The sequence below is a fragment of the Stegostoma tigrinum genome, chromosome 22 (genome assembly GCF_030684315.1).
Source record: "Stegostoma tigrinum isolate sSteTig4 chromosome 22, sSteTig4.hap1, whole genome shotgun sequence".
In the NCBI taxonomy this organism is placed as follows: domain Eukaryota; kingdom Metazoa; phylum Chordata; class Chondrichthyes; order Orectolobiformes; family Stegostomatidae; genus Stegostoma; species Stegostoma tigrinum.
The window spans coordinates 3,501,657-3,516,101 of NC_081375.1; the positions used below are offsets into that span (position 1 = coordinate 3,501,657).

The following is a 14,445-nucleotide window of genomic DNA, read 5'->3' on the forward strand; positions in this document are numbered from 1 at the left end:
CTGTTGATCAATCAGTTTGAGATTTTTACCAATGTAATACTGTTAGGTTGACGTGCGTCCTGTCTTGTGCTGTATTATGAACTGCGTACTTGTATGCATGTGTGTATATATATAAGGTTAAAAGACCGAGTAGACGAGGTGGGTGCTATGCTGTTGGCGAATGATGAAGGCAGTCTCGTTCATCAAGTACACGCCGTGAGCTTTGTTGAAGATTCTATCTTCATGGAGTCTTCTGGTGCTCGCAGTTTACGGAATGAAGACAGGTAACTGTACACAGAATAAATTCTCCTCATCTGGAGTCATTTTAAAACTACCCTGGATGGGAGAAGTAATGTTGGTGAACAAATGTTTCATATTCCCGCAAAGTTATTTAAGTTAGTTGTTGATTTTCTGATTACATCAACTTTATTACAATATATTCCCAAGTTTTCATTCCTTAAATGCCATATTTTTGTCTCCATATGCATAGAGACAAAATGTCAAGTTAAAGGCAAATAATGGAGAGGAGACCTGGAAATTCTTGTGTCTTCATATCTAAATTGACACTAAAATGAACAGATTTTACTATCTCTAAAAAGAACAGGTTTGGAGTTATTTAATGTTGGAATCTTAGCTTTGGAAGAATACTGTTATATGCTTGTGACTTAATGTGTCAATATTGCATTCATAGCAAAAAATATACACACTCCAGAAAGGCTGCATGTCTACTTTAAGCTAGTGAGATTGAATACAGAGTATCTTTCCTCTGTGGTTTTTCGAACAATCAGGATGTTGAGCCTGGCAAAACCAGAATTCCTCTGACTGTGTGTGACATAGATAGACATGCTGTGCCAGCAAATAATAGGCAATTTTTTTGACTATTTAGGTATTATTTATTCCTCAATCTCTGTAATAGTATCAGCTTAGAGTGCACTTTATTTAACTAGAAAAATTCTCTTCTTTTTATTTTTGTACCAAAGTACAGCATGCATTGTGCATAAAAAAATTGCATTAGAATGCTCTTTCCAATAAAAAAACAAGTTATTCAAAAATCCTCAGGGAAGGAAGAAATATAATTCAGAGACTTTGTATGGAGAGTGTAATACATCTTGTTTTGTTTTGAGTGCGCTCAGGCTTGCATTTGACAGTGAGGATAGAAGGGAAGAAACAAAATAAGAAAAGAAAACAAATGTCAGATTTAGTATCAAATTTTTAATCTTTAAAAGCTGTTGAATGTTTGTGTTATGCAGCAAGTACACTTAGATTGCTGAAGTTTTAGTTACACCAAAAATTACACCTTGTGTGTTCCTGAGTGTCAGAATCAGACTTTGAATTCAGATAATGAATATTGAGATACAAAACTCTGAAAAATAGAACAGCAGCACTCTGGCACATGTATGAGCAAGGTTATTTTGCTACTAATAGTCTTTATCATACATTCTAACTGGTCCTGTTCTGAAAGAATATTTATTGGCACAATATTCTCAGTATTTTTGTGATTATCCTGCACGAATATTTCTCAGTTCTGTATTTATTTAGTCTTGACTGTAACTATTGTTTTACTAACATTCTGTGTTTAACCCACTTACTGACTTGCATCCTGTGGAACAAACAAGATTAAGTTTTTAAAAATTGGTATTTAAACACTTTTAATGGTTATTGTATTAGGTAATAATTATTACAGCATGTTTATTATCGTGTACAAATAAACTGCCATATTTGGTATGAGCAGCTAAGATGGGGATATTAAACCTGATTATAACACTGCTGCTTTAACTAATTTGCTAAGCTGTCGTACTGTGAGGAGTCTGGCTCAGTACTTAATTGAGCATGCTCAGTAACTATCTATTGTGTTACATATTTCGCTGTGGACGCATTTGAATTTATTTTAGTCCACACACTAAATCTTTTAGTGCACAAAGCATGTCTGCCATACCTATGTCACTGCTTAATTTTATCCTCTTCAGTTGTGTGATTCGTATTCAAATCAGCCAACTCCACCAAAAATCATCCAGTTCATGCGTCTTTTTTTCTAAGTATAGCTAAAACTTACTGACCTTTTAACTCTGTTGGACTGGTGCAGTAAAATATCTCCTTACTGTCAATGTTTTTTCCTTGTAGACACATAGCACAGGCCGACCTGAAGACCTCCACCTTTTGGCTTCGAGCAAGTCTTGGAGCCACAGTGTTTGCTGTCCTAGGATTTGCTGTGTACAAAGCATTACTGAAGCAACGGTGATCAGAATGGGTGTATCATTCGTTCATAATTGTTTTATACACAGTTTCAAGAGGCTGCAATCAATATTGTGTTTTTATTTTAATATGCAAACATATTTCTTCAACGGGTAGCGTGCAAGAGAACAACGATATTTAAAGGTCAAGCTGGTTAGTAGCCCCTCTGCCATTTGAAAGGACAATGCAGATCTGTAATGACTCTAATGCAATTCCAGAACTTGTTTCTGTTTGCCATAGGTACCGGTAGTGTTATCTGTAGAAGTTCTGTAAAGTGAGAAGCTGCCAACATCAGATACCCAAAAGGGACATAATTATGTAAATAGTGTAAATATTTGAACAATCAGCAGAATGGCATTGTTGCCCTGGGATGCCTGAAACAGTTATGAAACCTACTGTAGGTTTATCGTGCAACAAGTTACCTGATGGAATGATTGCTTCATGTGGATGTTTAGAAGTTTATCCTCCGGTCAGACTTGCCTGGTATTTAAAACATTTGTAGGTGTTTATTTATTGTTTAAGTAATATTTTAATCTTGAAAGAAGCAAATCTACACAAAATGAAGTCACCAAGAGATTTATTTCTCAGGTTATTGGAGTACACAGAATAGCAATCTTTTTTAATGTCACAGTATAAAATTTCTATATGTATCCCTCATAACTAATTGTATATCAGAAAACATGGACATTTTATTATTTGTCTTTTCTTTTCCACTACAGTCTTCTCCCAGCCCCGTGTATATTATTTGTTTTTTTTCCAAGCCAGGCAAGAAGACAAAGGTTGTTTTATTGCAGCCTTTGAAGGATGCAAATCTTCCAAAACCCCATGATCTTTGCACTCAAAAGTGACTAGAATAAGAGACTTCTTTATCCTATACTCTGAACTATGTTGCAGTGCAAAACAGGACAGTTTTGCTTTGTTAGTATGTAGTAATTGCATGGTTCACAGTACAGTTAACTAAAATATTACATCAAGCATCCTTGCAATTTTCTGTTACAATGAATTTACATTTTTCCTGCATTTTGAACCAATAACTGTTGCATCACATTGTTTTTCATCCTAACTTTTTCAAACAGTTTCAATAAATATCTACATGCTATATCATATGTGCTTGCAGTTAATTTGTTTGTGTTCAAAAATCTTTAATTATTTTAATACTTCAGGAATTTTTTATCAATAATCAAATGCTTGTTTTAAAGTTTTTAAGGTTTGAGGGCTAGTTGGTGCATTCTATACTTTTACTTTTAGCACCGTAGTTTAATTCTATTGATAGATAGTGGAATTAATATATTCTCTCAGCCTGTAAAATTCTTGTGGAATAGATTTTAAGTATCCTCAACCCAGTTCTTGGAAGTTGTGAAATGCAATACAAAAAGTAAGTAAGCAAGCACAAAGATATCAGCTCAAAACTGTGTGCGCTTAGGAGTTTCGCCATTGAGGGAGGAGATGCTGTTCTGCTTTTTTTAAACATAAAAGGAGTGGGTCGAGAGAGGGAGTTGGTGACTGGCAGCAGAACCTGAGATTATTAATTACCTGTGAAGATAGGTGAGTTTAGATTAGCTGATTAGATTCCCTACAGTGTGGAAACAGGCCCTTCAGCCCAACAAGTCCACACTGCCCCTTGAAGCATCCCACCCAGACCCATTCCCATTCCCATCCCCCTATAACCCATAAACCCCTAAATACTACGGGCAATTTAGCATGGCCAATCCACCTAACCTGCACATCTTTGGACTGTGAGAGCAAACCAGAGCACCCGGAGAAAACCCACACAGACACAGGGAAAAAGTGCAAACTCCACACAGTTACCCGAGGCTGGAATCGAACCCGGGTCCCTGGCGCTGTGAGGCTGCAGTGCTCACCACTGAGCCACCCTGCTGCCCTAATTAGGGAATAGGTTTAGTTCTTTACACTCAAGAACAATGCGCTGAGGGCTGTGTTGCCTGTCCTGAGCTAGAATTAAGACCATCTCCTTTAGGCTGAAGAACAAGTTGTAATAGGATGGATAGGAGCCAATTATCATGGCCCACACTGTGACCAACACCATCAGCAGGGACTGTGAGAGAGAGCTGCCAAGGGAGTATGAGCAGCTAAAAGGCTAAATTTAAAGACCAAGCCACAAAGATAATCTTTGGATTACTACCTGAGCCACATGTAAATAGGCATAGGGATAGATAAGAGCAGTATTGAATGCATGGCTGGAAAGCTGGGTTGGCACTGCCCAGACCCGATCTACATTAGGGCATTGTGTTCGCAGCTAAGTTAGGATTCATTAAATACTTGCGAGCTATAGATCCTCTCAGCAAAAGTGAGCACAACATCTTGGCGGTTGTTTGTACAGTGGCTGGAAGCTGACTCATCCACTGGAAGTCAGCTGCACAGCTGTAATGGACTCAGGGCAGTCTAAATTAGCTAACTAGGATTTGCGGCTGTCACTCAGGATTAAAATCTGCTCTTGGGCATTGCTGGTTAAATAGCTGGTAGCTCCATCCCTGCTGCTAGTAATAAGAGTCTCAAAAAGGCTCTAGCTTCCCTAGGAAGGTACAACCCAGTGCTGCATATTGGGCAGGATCCTAGACATTGGGGGAAGAGGGTTGGGGTGGCAGGTTTTGCCAGTAGGTGGAGTGGAAGGAAGGGTTGATGTCTTGGATGTCAAAGTGGGGAAAGTGATAAGAAGATAACAATGGTTCTTTACTGCTCCATGTAACGGTTTACGGGCATGATCTTAGCCATTACTGAGACAGGTTACAAGGTGGTGACCTCAATATTCAGTAATAAGTGACTATTGGAAAAGTTAGACAGGAAGGAAAGGGTGATGAGATAATGGGAACTGCAGATGCTGGAGAATTCCAAGATAATAAAATGTGAGGCTGGATGAACACAGCAGGCCAAGCAGCATCTCAGGAGCACAAAAGCTGACGTTTCGGGCCTAGACCCTTCATCAGAGAGGGGGATGGGGAGAGGGAACTGGAATAAATAGGGAGAGAGGGGGAGGCGGACCGAAGATGGAGAGTAAAGAAGATAGGTGGAGAGAGTATAGGTGGGGAGGTAGGGAGGGGATAGGTCAGTCCAGGGAAGACGGACAGGTCAAGGAGGTGGGATGAGGTTAGTAGGTAGATGGGGGTGCGGCTTGGGATGGGTGAGAGATCCCCCTCGTTCTCACACACCACCCTACCAACCTCCGGATACAACGCATCATCCTCCGACACTTCCGCCATTTACAATCCGACCCCACCACCCAAGACATTTTTCCATCCCCACCCCTGTCTGCATTCCGGAGAGACCACTCTCTCTGTGACTCCCTTGTTCGCTCCACACTGCCCTCCAACCCCACCACACCCGGCACGTTCCCCTGGTACCGCAGGAAATGCTACACTTGCCCCCACACCTCCTCCCTCACCCCTATCCCAGGCCCCAAGATGACATTCCACATTAAGCAGAGGTTCACCTGCACATCTGCCAATGTGGTATACTGCATCCACTGTACCCAGTGCGGCTTCCTCTACATTGGGGAAACCAAGCGGAGGCTTGGGGACCGCTTTGCAGAACACCTCCGCTCAGTTCGCAATAAACAACTGCACCTCCCAGTTGCAAACCATTTCCACTCCCCCTCCCATTCTCTAGATGACATGTCCAACATGGGCCTCCTGCAGTGCCACAATGATGCCACCCGAAGGTTGCAGGAACAGCAACTCATATTCCGCCTGGGAACCCTGCAGCCATATGGTATCAATGTGGACTTCACCAGTTTCAAAACCTCCCCTTCCCCTACTGCATCCCTAAACCAGCCCAGTTAATCCCCTCCCCCCACTGCACCACACAACCAGCCCAGCTCTTCCCCCCCACCCACTGCATCCCAAAACCAGTCCAACCTGTCTCTGCCTCCCTAACCGGTTCTTCCTCTCACCCATCCCTTCCTCCCACCCCAAGCCACACCCCCGTCTACCTACTAACCTCATCCCACCTCCTTGACCTGTCCGTCTTCCCTGGACTGACCTATCCCCTCCCCACCTATACTCTCTCCACCTATCTTCTTTACTCTCCATCTTCAGTCCGCCACCCCCTCTCTCCCTATTTATTCCAGTTCCCTCTCCCCATCCCCCTCTCTGATGAAGAGTCTAGGCCCGAAACGTCAGCTTTTGTGCTCCTGAGATGCTGCTTGGCCTGCTGTGTTCATCCAGCCTCACATTTTATTATCTAGGAAAGGGTGATGAGGCAGCTTTGTGAGTTGGGATGGAATAAGTGCAATGTCAAATTTATGTTTGATTGGAAGATGTAGAATCTATTTGGTGGAGGTAAGAAATAACAAAGGTAAGAGAATAATGGTAGGAGCTACATGGTAGTACACAGAATAAAACACTAAACAAGGCAGACATTTTAAAAAAAGGCAGTGCATTAATCACAGGTGACGTAGTTTTGCAGCTTGGGAAAGTCACATTGACAGAGATACCCGTGGGAAATTATTGACACTGTATTCGGGACCATTCCCTACAACAACATACTTTAGATCCAACCAGGGATCAGGCTATTTTGGGTTTGGAAATGTGTAATGAGGCAGATTTAATAAATGATCTTATACTCTTAAGATCTCCTGAAAACTGATCAGAACATGGTAGAATTTAGCACTCACTTTGAGAGGGAGAAACATTGGTTGGATGCAGCTACATTAAAGTTAAATGATAGCAATAATTGGAATAATTACAGTGGCATGAGGGCAGGGTTGGCTGGAGTGGACTGTGAAAGGAGTTAGCAACAAACGCAGTTGAGGACAAATAGCAGACACTTAAGAAAATAGTTCATCCTTGCAGCAAAGATATCCAAGTGAGAAAAAATTTCTAGAAGGACATGAAGCCAACCATGGTTATCCACGGAAGTTGAGGATTGTGTGGTTGAAAAAAAAATAGTAAATATTAATGGTAACCTAGAGATTTGGAAAGTATCTTTTTAATAATAATACAGACTGTGAGAACTTTTTATTAAATATATGTCACAGGATGGCAGCAGAGTAGGACACTGTTCAGAGCTCCTCTCTGTGCCAATCCCTTTATTTTTTCTGTCTTTCTTTCTGTCCACTTTGTGATTTCCACCGCCCTCCACTGTTTCCCTCCTGAGAATGGAATTATGGAAAGAGCACGGCCAAGTCCCCCAGCCGACAGGAGAGAGCAGGGGCCGAGTCCTGCGACAGAACCAGCACACGGAGTGTGGCCTCATGCCCTGGGCCTGCAGGCACACCCCAGCAGCCCTAGAGCACCGTGAGCCCTGTAGCAGCACATGGGCAAGCAGTCCTGGAGAGTGTGCAGGCAGTGAGTCCTGGACTGAGACCGGTGTGAGGGACCAATCCTCACCTTAGAACACTAATGTTAACACCTCAATATTTCCCTATTTTTAACTTATTTTCATCTCTGTAATTACGCAACTACTTTTATTTCACTGCTGTATCTGAGAATTGTACCGAAATATTTTTACCCAAGATGTCACCATAAGAAGGCAGATATTGTAAAAGATTTTCCACTGTACTCTGATAACGGAGTACACATACAATATACAGTACCTTTTTATTGCTTTGTAATTGAAAGGGATACCAAATCGAACTTTGGTCCCCTCAGAGAATGGGGTCAGGGAAATAATAAAAGGAACCAGGAAATAAGCAGAGGAGTTGAAAAATCTTTTATGTTCATCTTCAAAGTAATGATATCGTTCCAAAACTTTGAAAAAAAAACAGGGGTAAAAAAGTGACGGAACATAGAACATCGAACATTACAGCACAGTACAGGCCTTCCAGTCCTCGATGTTGTGCCGACCTGTCGTACCAATCTCAAGCCCATCTAACCTACACTATTCCATGTACGTCCATATGCTTATCCAATGACGACTTAAATGTACCTAAAGTTGGCGAATCTACCACCGTTGCAGGCAAAGCGTTCCAGTCCCTTACTACTCTCTGAGTAATGAAACTACCTCTGACATCTGTCCTATATCTTTCACCCCGCAATTTAAAGCTGTGCCCCCTCGTGCTCGCCGTCACCATCCTAGGAAAAAGGCTTTCCATATCCACCCTATCTAACCCTCTGATTATTTTATATGTTTCAATTAAGTCACCTCTCAACCTTCTTCTCTCTAACAAAAACAGCCACAAGTCCCTCAGCCTTTCCTCGTAAGACCTCCCCTCCATACCAGGCAACATCCTGGTAAATCTCCTCTGCACCCTTTCCAAAGCTTCCACATCCTCCTTATAATGCGGTGACCAGAACTGTACGCAATGCTCCAAGTGTGGCCGCACTGAAGTTTTGTACAGCTGCAGCATAACCTCTTGGTTCCAGAACTCAATCCCTCTATTAATAAAAGCTAAAACACTGTATGCCTTCTTAACAACCCTGTCAACCTGGGTGGCAACTTTCAAGGATCTGTGTACATGGACACCAAGATCTCTCTGCTCATCTACACTTCCAAGAATCTTACCATTAGCCCAGTACTTTGCATTCCGGTTACTTCTACCAAAGTGTATCACCTCACACTTGTCTGTGTTAAACTCCATTTGCCACCTCTCAGCCCAGCTCTGCAGCTTATCTATGTCTCTCTGCAACCTACAACATCCTTCGTCACTATCCACAACTCCACTGACCTTAGCGTCGTCTGCAAATTTACTAACCCATCCTTCTATGCCCTCATCCAGGTCATTTATAAAAATGACAAACAGCAGTGGACCCAACACCGACCCTTGCGGTACACCACTAGTAACTGCTCTCCAGGATAAACATTTCCCATCAACTACCACCCTCTATCTTCTTTCAGCAAACGAATTTCCGATCCAAACTGCTATATCTCCCACAATCCCATTCCTCCGCATTTTGTACAATAGCCTATTGTGGGGAACCTTATTGAACGCCTTGCTGAAATCCATATACACCACATCAACCGGTTTACTCTCATCTACCTGTTTGGTCACCTTCTCAAAGAACTCAATAAGGTTTGTGAGGCACGACCTTCCCTTCACAAAACCATGCTGACTATCCCTAATCAATTTATTCTTTTCGAGATGATTATAAATCCTATCCCTTATAACTTTTTCCAACACTTCAGCAACACCTGAAGTAAGGCTCACTGGTCTATAATTACCAGGGTTGTCTCTACTCCCCTTGAACAGAGTAACCACATTTGCTATCCTCCAGTCTTCTGGCACTATTCCTGTAGATAATGATGAGTTAAAGATCAGTGCCAAAGGCTCAGCAATCTCCTCCCTGGCTTCCCAGAGGATCCGAGAATAAATCCCATCCGGCCTAGTGGACTTATCTATTTTCACGCTCTTGTAGGATTTCTACTACCTCATCCTTGTGAACCTCAATTCCACCTAGTCTAGTAGCCTGTGTCTCCGTATTCTCCTCGACAACATTGTCGTTTTCTAGAGTGAATACTGTTGAAAGATATTCATTTAGCGCTTCCCCTATCTCATCTGGCTCCACACACAACTTCCCACTACTATTCTTGATTAGCCCTCATCTTACTTTTGTCATTCTTTTATTCCTTAAATACCTGTAGAAAGCCTTAGGGTTTATCCTGATCCTATCTGCCAACAACTTCTCCTGTCTCCTCCTGGCTCTTCTGAGCTCTCTCTTTAGGTCTTTCCTGGCTACCTTGTAACCCTCAAGCGCCCTAACAGAGCCTTCTCATCTCATCCTAGCACAAGCCTTCTTCTTCCTCTTGACCAGAGATACCACTTCCTTCGTAAACCACAGCTCCCGCACTCTACAGCTTCCTCCCTGCCTGACAGGTACATACTTATCTGGGACACACAGGTGCTTTTCCTTGAATAAGCTCCACATTTCTAATGTGCCCATCCCCTGCAGTTGCCTTTCCCATCCTATGCTCCCTAAATCTTGCCTAATCTCATCGTAATTGCCTTTCCCCCAGCTATAACTCTTGCCCAGTGGTACACACCTATCCCTTTCCATCACTAAAGTAAACATAACAGAATTGTGATCCCTATCACCAAAGTGCTCACCTACTTCCAAATCTAATGGGGCAGCGCGGTGTCTCAGTGGTTAGCACTGCAGCCTCACAGCACTAGGGACCCAGGTTCGATTCCAGCCTTGGGTGACCGTCTGTGTGGAGTTTGCACATTCTCCCCGTGTCTGCGTGGGTTTCCTCCGGGTGCCCCGGTTTCTTCCCACTGTCCAAAGATGTGCAGGCTAGGTGGATTGGCGATGCTAAATTGCCCATAGTGTTCAGGGGTGTGCATGTGTGTTATAGGGGGATGGGTCTGGGTGGGATATTTCAAGGGGCGGTGTGGACTTGTTGGGCCGAAGGGCCTGTTTCCACAGTAGGGAATCTAATCTAACCTGGCCGGGCTCATTACCCAGTACCAAATCTAATGTGGCTTCGCCCCTTGTTGGCCTATCTACATACTGTGTCAGGAAGCCCTCCTGCACACACTGGACAAAAACTGACCCATCTATAGTACTCGAACTATAGTGTTCCCAGTCAATATTTGGAGAGTTGAAGTCCCCCATGACAACTACCCTGTTTCTCACTCCTATCGAGAATCATCTTTGCTATCCTTTCCTCTACATCTCTGGAACTATTTGGAGGCCTATAGAAAACTCCCAACAGGGTGACCTCTCCTCTTTCTAACCTCAGGCCATACTACCTCAGTTGACGAGTCCCCAAACATCCTTTCTGCAACTGTAATACTGTCCTTGACCAACAATGCCACACCTCCGCCCCTTTTACCATCTTCTCCTCTCTTACTGAAATATCTAAATCCCGGAACCTGCAGCAACCATTCCTGTCCCTGCTCTATCCATGTCTCCGAAATGGCCACAACATCGAAGCCCCAGGTACTAACCCATGCTGCAAGTTCACCCACCTTATTCTGGACGCTCCTGGCGTTGAAGTAGACACACTTCAAACCAACTTCTTGCTTTCTGGTGCCATCTTGCATCCCTGAAACTTTATTTTGGACCACCCTACTCTCAACCTTTTCTATACTCGAACTACAATTTTGGTTCCCATCCCCCTGCTGAATTAGTTTAAACCCACCCGAATAGCCTTAGCGAATTTCCCCCCCCCCCCCCCCCCCCCCCCCCCCCGATATTGGTACCCCTCTGGTTCAGGTGAAGACCATCCTGCTTGTAGAGGGCCCACCTACCCCAGAAAGAGCCCCAATTATCCAAGAATCCAAAATCCTCCCTCCTGCACCATCCCTGTAGCCACGTGTTCAACTCCTCTCTCTCCCTATTCCTCGCCTCACTAGCACGTGGCACGGGCAACAAACCAGAGACAACAACTCTTTTCATCCTAGCTCCCTGAATTTCTGCCTTAAATCCCCATCTCTCTTCCTACCTATGTCGTTGGTGCCAATGTGGACCATGACTTGGGGCTGCTCCCCCTCCCCCTTAAGGATCCCAAAAACATGATCAGAGACATCACGCACCCTGGCACCTGGGAGGCAACACACCAACCGTGAGTCTCTCTCGTCCCCACAGAACCTCCTATCTGTCCCCCTAACTATGGAGTCCCCAATGATTAATGCTCTGCTCCTCTTACCCCTTCCCTTCTGAGCAGCAGGGACAGACTCTGTGCCAGAGACCTGTGCCCCACTGCTTTCCCCGGTAAGTCATCCCCTCCAACGGTATCCAAAATGGTATACTTATTGTTGAGGGGAATGGCCACAGAGGATCCGTGCACTGCCTGCCAGTTCCCTTTCCATCCCCTGACTGTAACCCATCTGCCTTTTTCCTGTACTTGAGGAGTGACTACCTCCCTGTAACTCCTCCCAATAACTCCCTCTGCCTCCCGAATGATCTGAAGTTCATCCAGCTCCAGCTCCAGTTCCCTAACGTGGTTTTCGAGGAGCTGGAGTTGGGTGCACTTCCCGCAGATGTAGTCAGCAGGGACACTAGTGGTGACCCTTACCTCCCACATTCTGCAGGAGGAACATTCAACTGCCCTGACCTCCATTCCCATTATTCTAAATTCCCAAAGAGACTGTTGTAAAATAAAGAATAAAAAATAAACTAGCTACCTTACCAATCAGGCACACAGAACCTTTTTTTTTTGGTTAGAGGAGGAGAATGGGTGGGAGACACTCCCCGGGTAGTGTTTCGGGTAATGCAATCACACAAATATGTTACCTCACTCACTCAACAGTCTCGTGTCCGCTCCTGCTCAGCGTATGCTCCGCCTATTCACGGTAAGTTTTTAAAACAGTGACTCACCTTCCCGGCAGCTACCTGGTCGACATTCCCACTCCTCCTGCTGCTGAAACAAAAACAAAAAGATAAATAGAATAAACATCACCAGAAAAAAGTTACAAGAGAAACTGATGAGACTAAAGACCAGTAAAGTCCCCTGGCCCTGTAGGGATCCATCCTAGGACATTAACAGAGATTAAAAGATGCACTGATAATAATCTCCCAACAGTGTTGGAGAATTAGAAAATTGCCAACGTAACACCTTGATTCAAAATAAATGGAGACAAAAAGCCGGTGACTATAGGTATGTTACTTTAACATCTGTTATGGGGAAATTGTTAGAATCTATTACAGAGGAGGTAATAAGAGCATTTAGAAATACATAACTTATTGAGCTGGCTCAGTATAGCCTCAGGAAGGGGAGATTATGCCTGTCAATTTTATGGGAATTTTTTGAGGCGATAACAAGCAGATTTGATGAAAGGAAATCAGTAGATATAGTATACTTGAATTTCCAGAAGTTGTTAGATTACATGCGAAACATTTTTTGACTTAAGAGTCTGTGGTGTTTGAGGTAGTATGTTAACATGACAGTGTATGGGCTAGTTGAATTGAGGGGTGCATTTTCAGAATGGCAACCTGTGGCTAATGGAGTCCCACAGGGGCCAGTGCTGGACCACAATAATTTAAGCAATGTATCAGTGGCTTGGGTGAGGAACTTGAAAGTGCCATCGCTAAGTCTGCAGATGACACAAAATTAGTTGGGGAGGTACACATGAAGATGAAGCACACAGACCCTACAAAGGGATATAGACAGGTTACGCTAATGGAGAAAATTTGTTACATGGAATGTACAGTGGGAAAATATGCAATAATGCACTTTGGCAGACAGGCTCAACAGCAGTCAAGAAGATTGACACTATTTGAGACAGAGCAATCCAATTGATCTACACAACACCCACAAGTATTCGAGATAACAAAGCGTAGAGCTGGATGAATTCAACAGGCCAAGCAGCATCTTAGGAGCAGAAAAGCTGACGTTTTGGGCCTAGACCCTTCATCAGAAATGGGGCAGGGGGAAAGGGGGAGGTGGATCAAAAATGGATAGAGAAGAAGATAGGTGGAGAGGAGAAAGACAAGTGAAGGAGGCGGGAATGGAGCCAGTAGAGGTGAGTGTAAGTGGGGAGATGGGGAGGGGATAGGTCAGTCCGGGGAGGACGGACATGTCATGGGGGTGGGATGAGGGTAGTAGGAAGGAAATAGGGGTGCAGCTTGAGGTGGGAGCAGGGGATAGGGGAGAGTTAGGGAGGCGGGGACGAGCTGGGCTGGTTTTGGAATGCAGTGGGGGGAGGGGAAATTTTGAAGCTTGTGAAATCCACATTGATACCATTGGGCTGCAGAGTTCCCAAGCGGAATATGAGTTGCTGTTCCTGCAACCTACGGGTGGCATCATTGTGGCACTGCAGGAGGTCCAGGATGGACATGTCGTCTGAAGAATGGGAGGGGGAGTGGAAATGGTTTGTGACTGGGAGGTGCAGTTGTTTGTCGTGAACCGAGCGGAGGTCTTCTGCAAAGCGGTTCCCAAGGATCCGCCTGGTTCCCCAATGTAGAGGAAGCCACACCGTGGACAGCAGATGCAGTATACCACATTGGCAAATGTGCAGGTTAACCTCTGCTTGATGTGGAAAGTCATCTTGGGGCCTGGGATGGGGGTGAGGGAGGAGGTATGGGGGCAAGTGTAGCATTTCCTGCGGTAGTGAGTTTTGAGAAGATTTGTAGCCCAGGTTGAGGTTCTGGATGAGAGTTTGCTCGCTGAGCTGGAAGGTTAGTTTTCAGATGTTTCGTCACCATTCTAGGTAACATCATCAGTGAGCCTCCAGTGAAGCCTTACCTTCACCAGGGACGTCCAGTCCCTCTACACCTGCATTCCCCATGCAGGTGGCCTTAAGGCCTTCTGCTTCTTCCTGTCCCACAGACCCGACCAGTTCCCCTCCACCGGCACCCTCATCCGCCTAACCGAACTCATCCTCACCCTCAACAACTT

The 14,445-nt window shown here is 44.3% G+C and overlaps 1 protein-coding gene across 5 annotated transcripts in view; it reads left to right on the forward strand.

Annotated features, from left to right (window-relative positions):
* The window catches only part of LOC125463596 (mitochondrial Rho GTPase 1), an 88,079-nt gene extending 84,777 nt beyond the window's left edge, over positions 1 to 3,302 (forward strand). For 3 of the 5 annotated variants that reach the window (XM_048555049.2, XM_048555048.2, XM_059653575.1), the window contains 2 exons: positions 117 to 263; positions 2,101 to 3,302. In XM_048555049.2, coding sequence (XP_048411006.1) covers positions 117 to 263; positions 2,101 to 2,218 — 265 coding nt within the window. In that variant the 3' untranslated portion in view covers positions 2,219 to 3,302. The remainder of the gene's footprint in view (positions 1 to 116; positions 264 to 2,100) is intronic. The other 2 variants (XM_048555050.2, XM_048555051.2) reach the window with 1 other exon arrangement.
* The last annotated feature ends 11,143 nt before the right edge of the window (positions 3,303 to 14,445 follow it).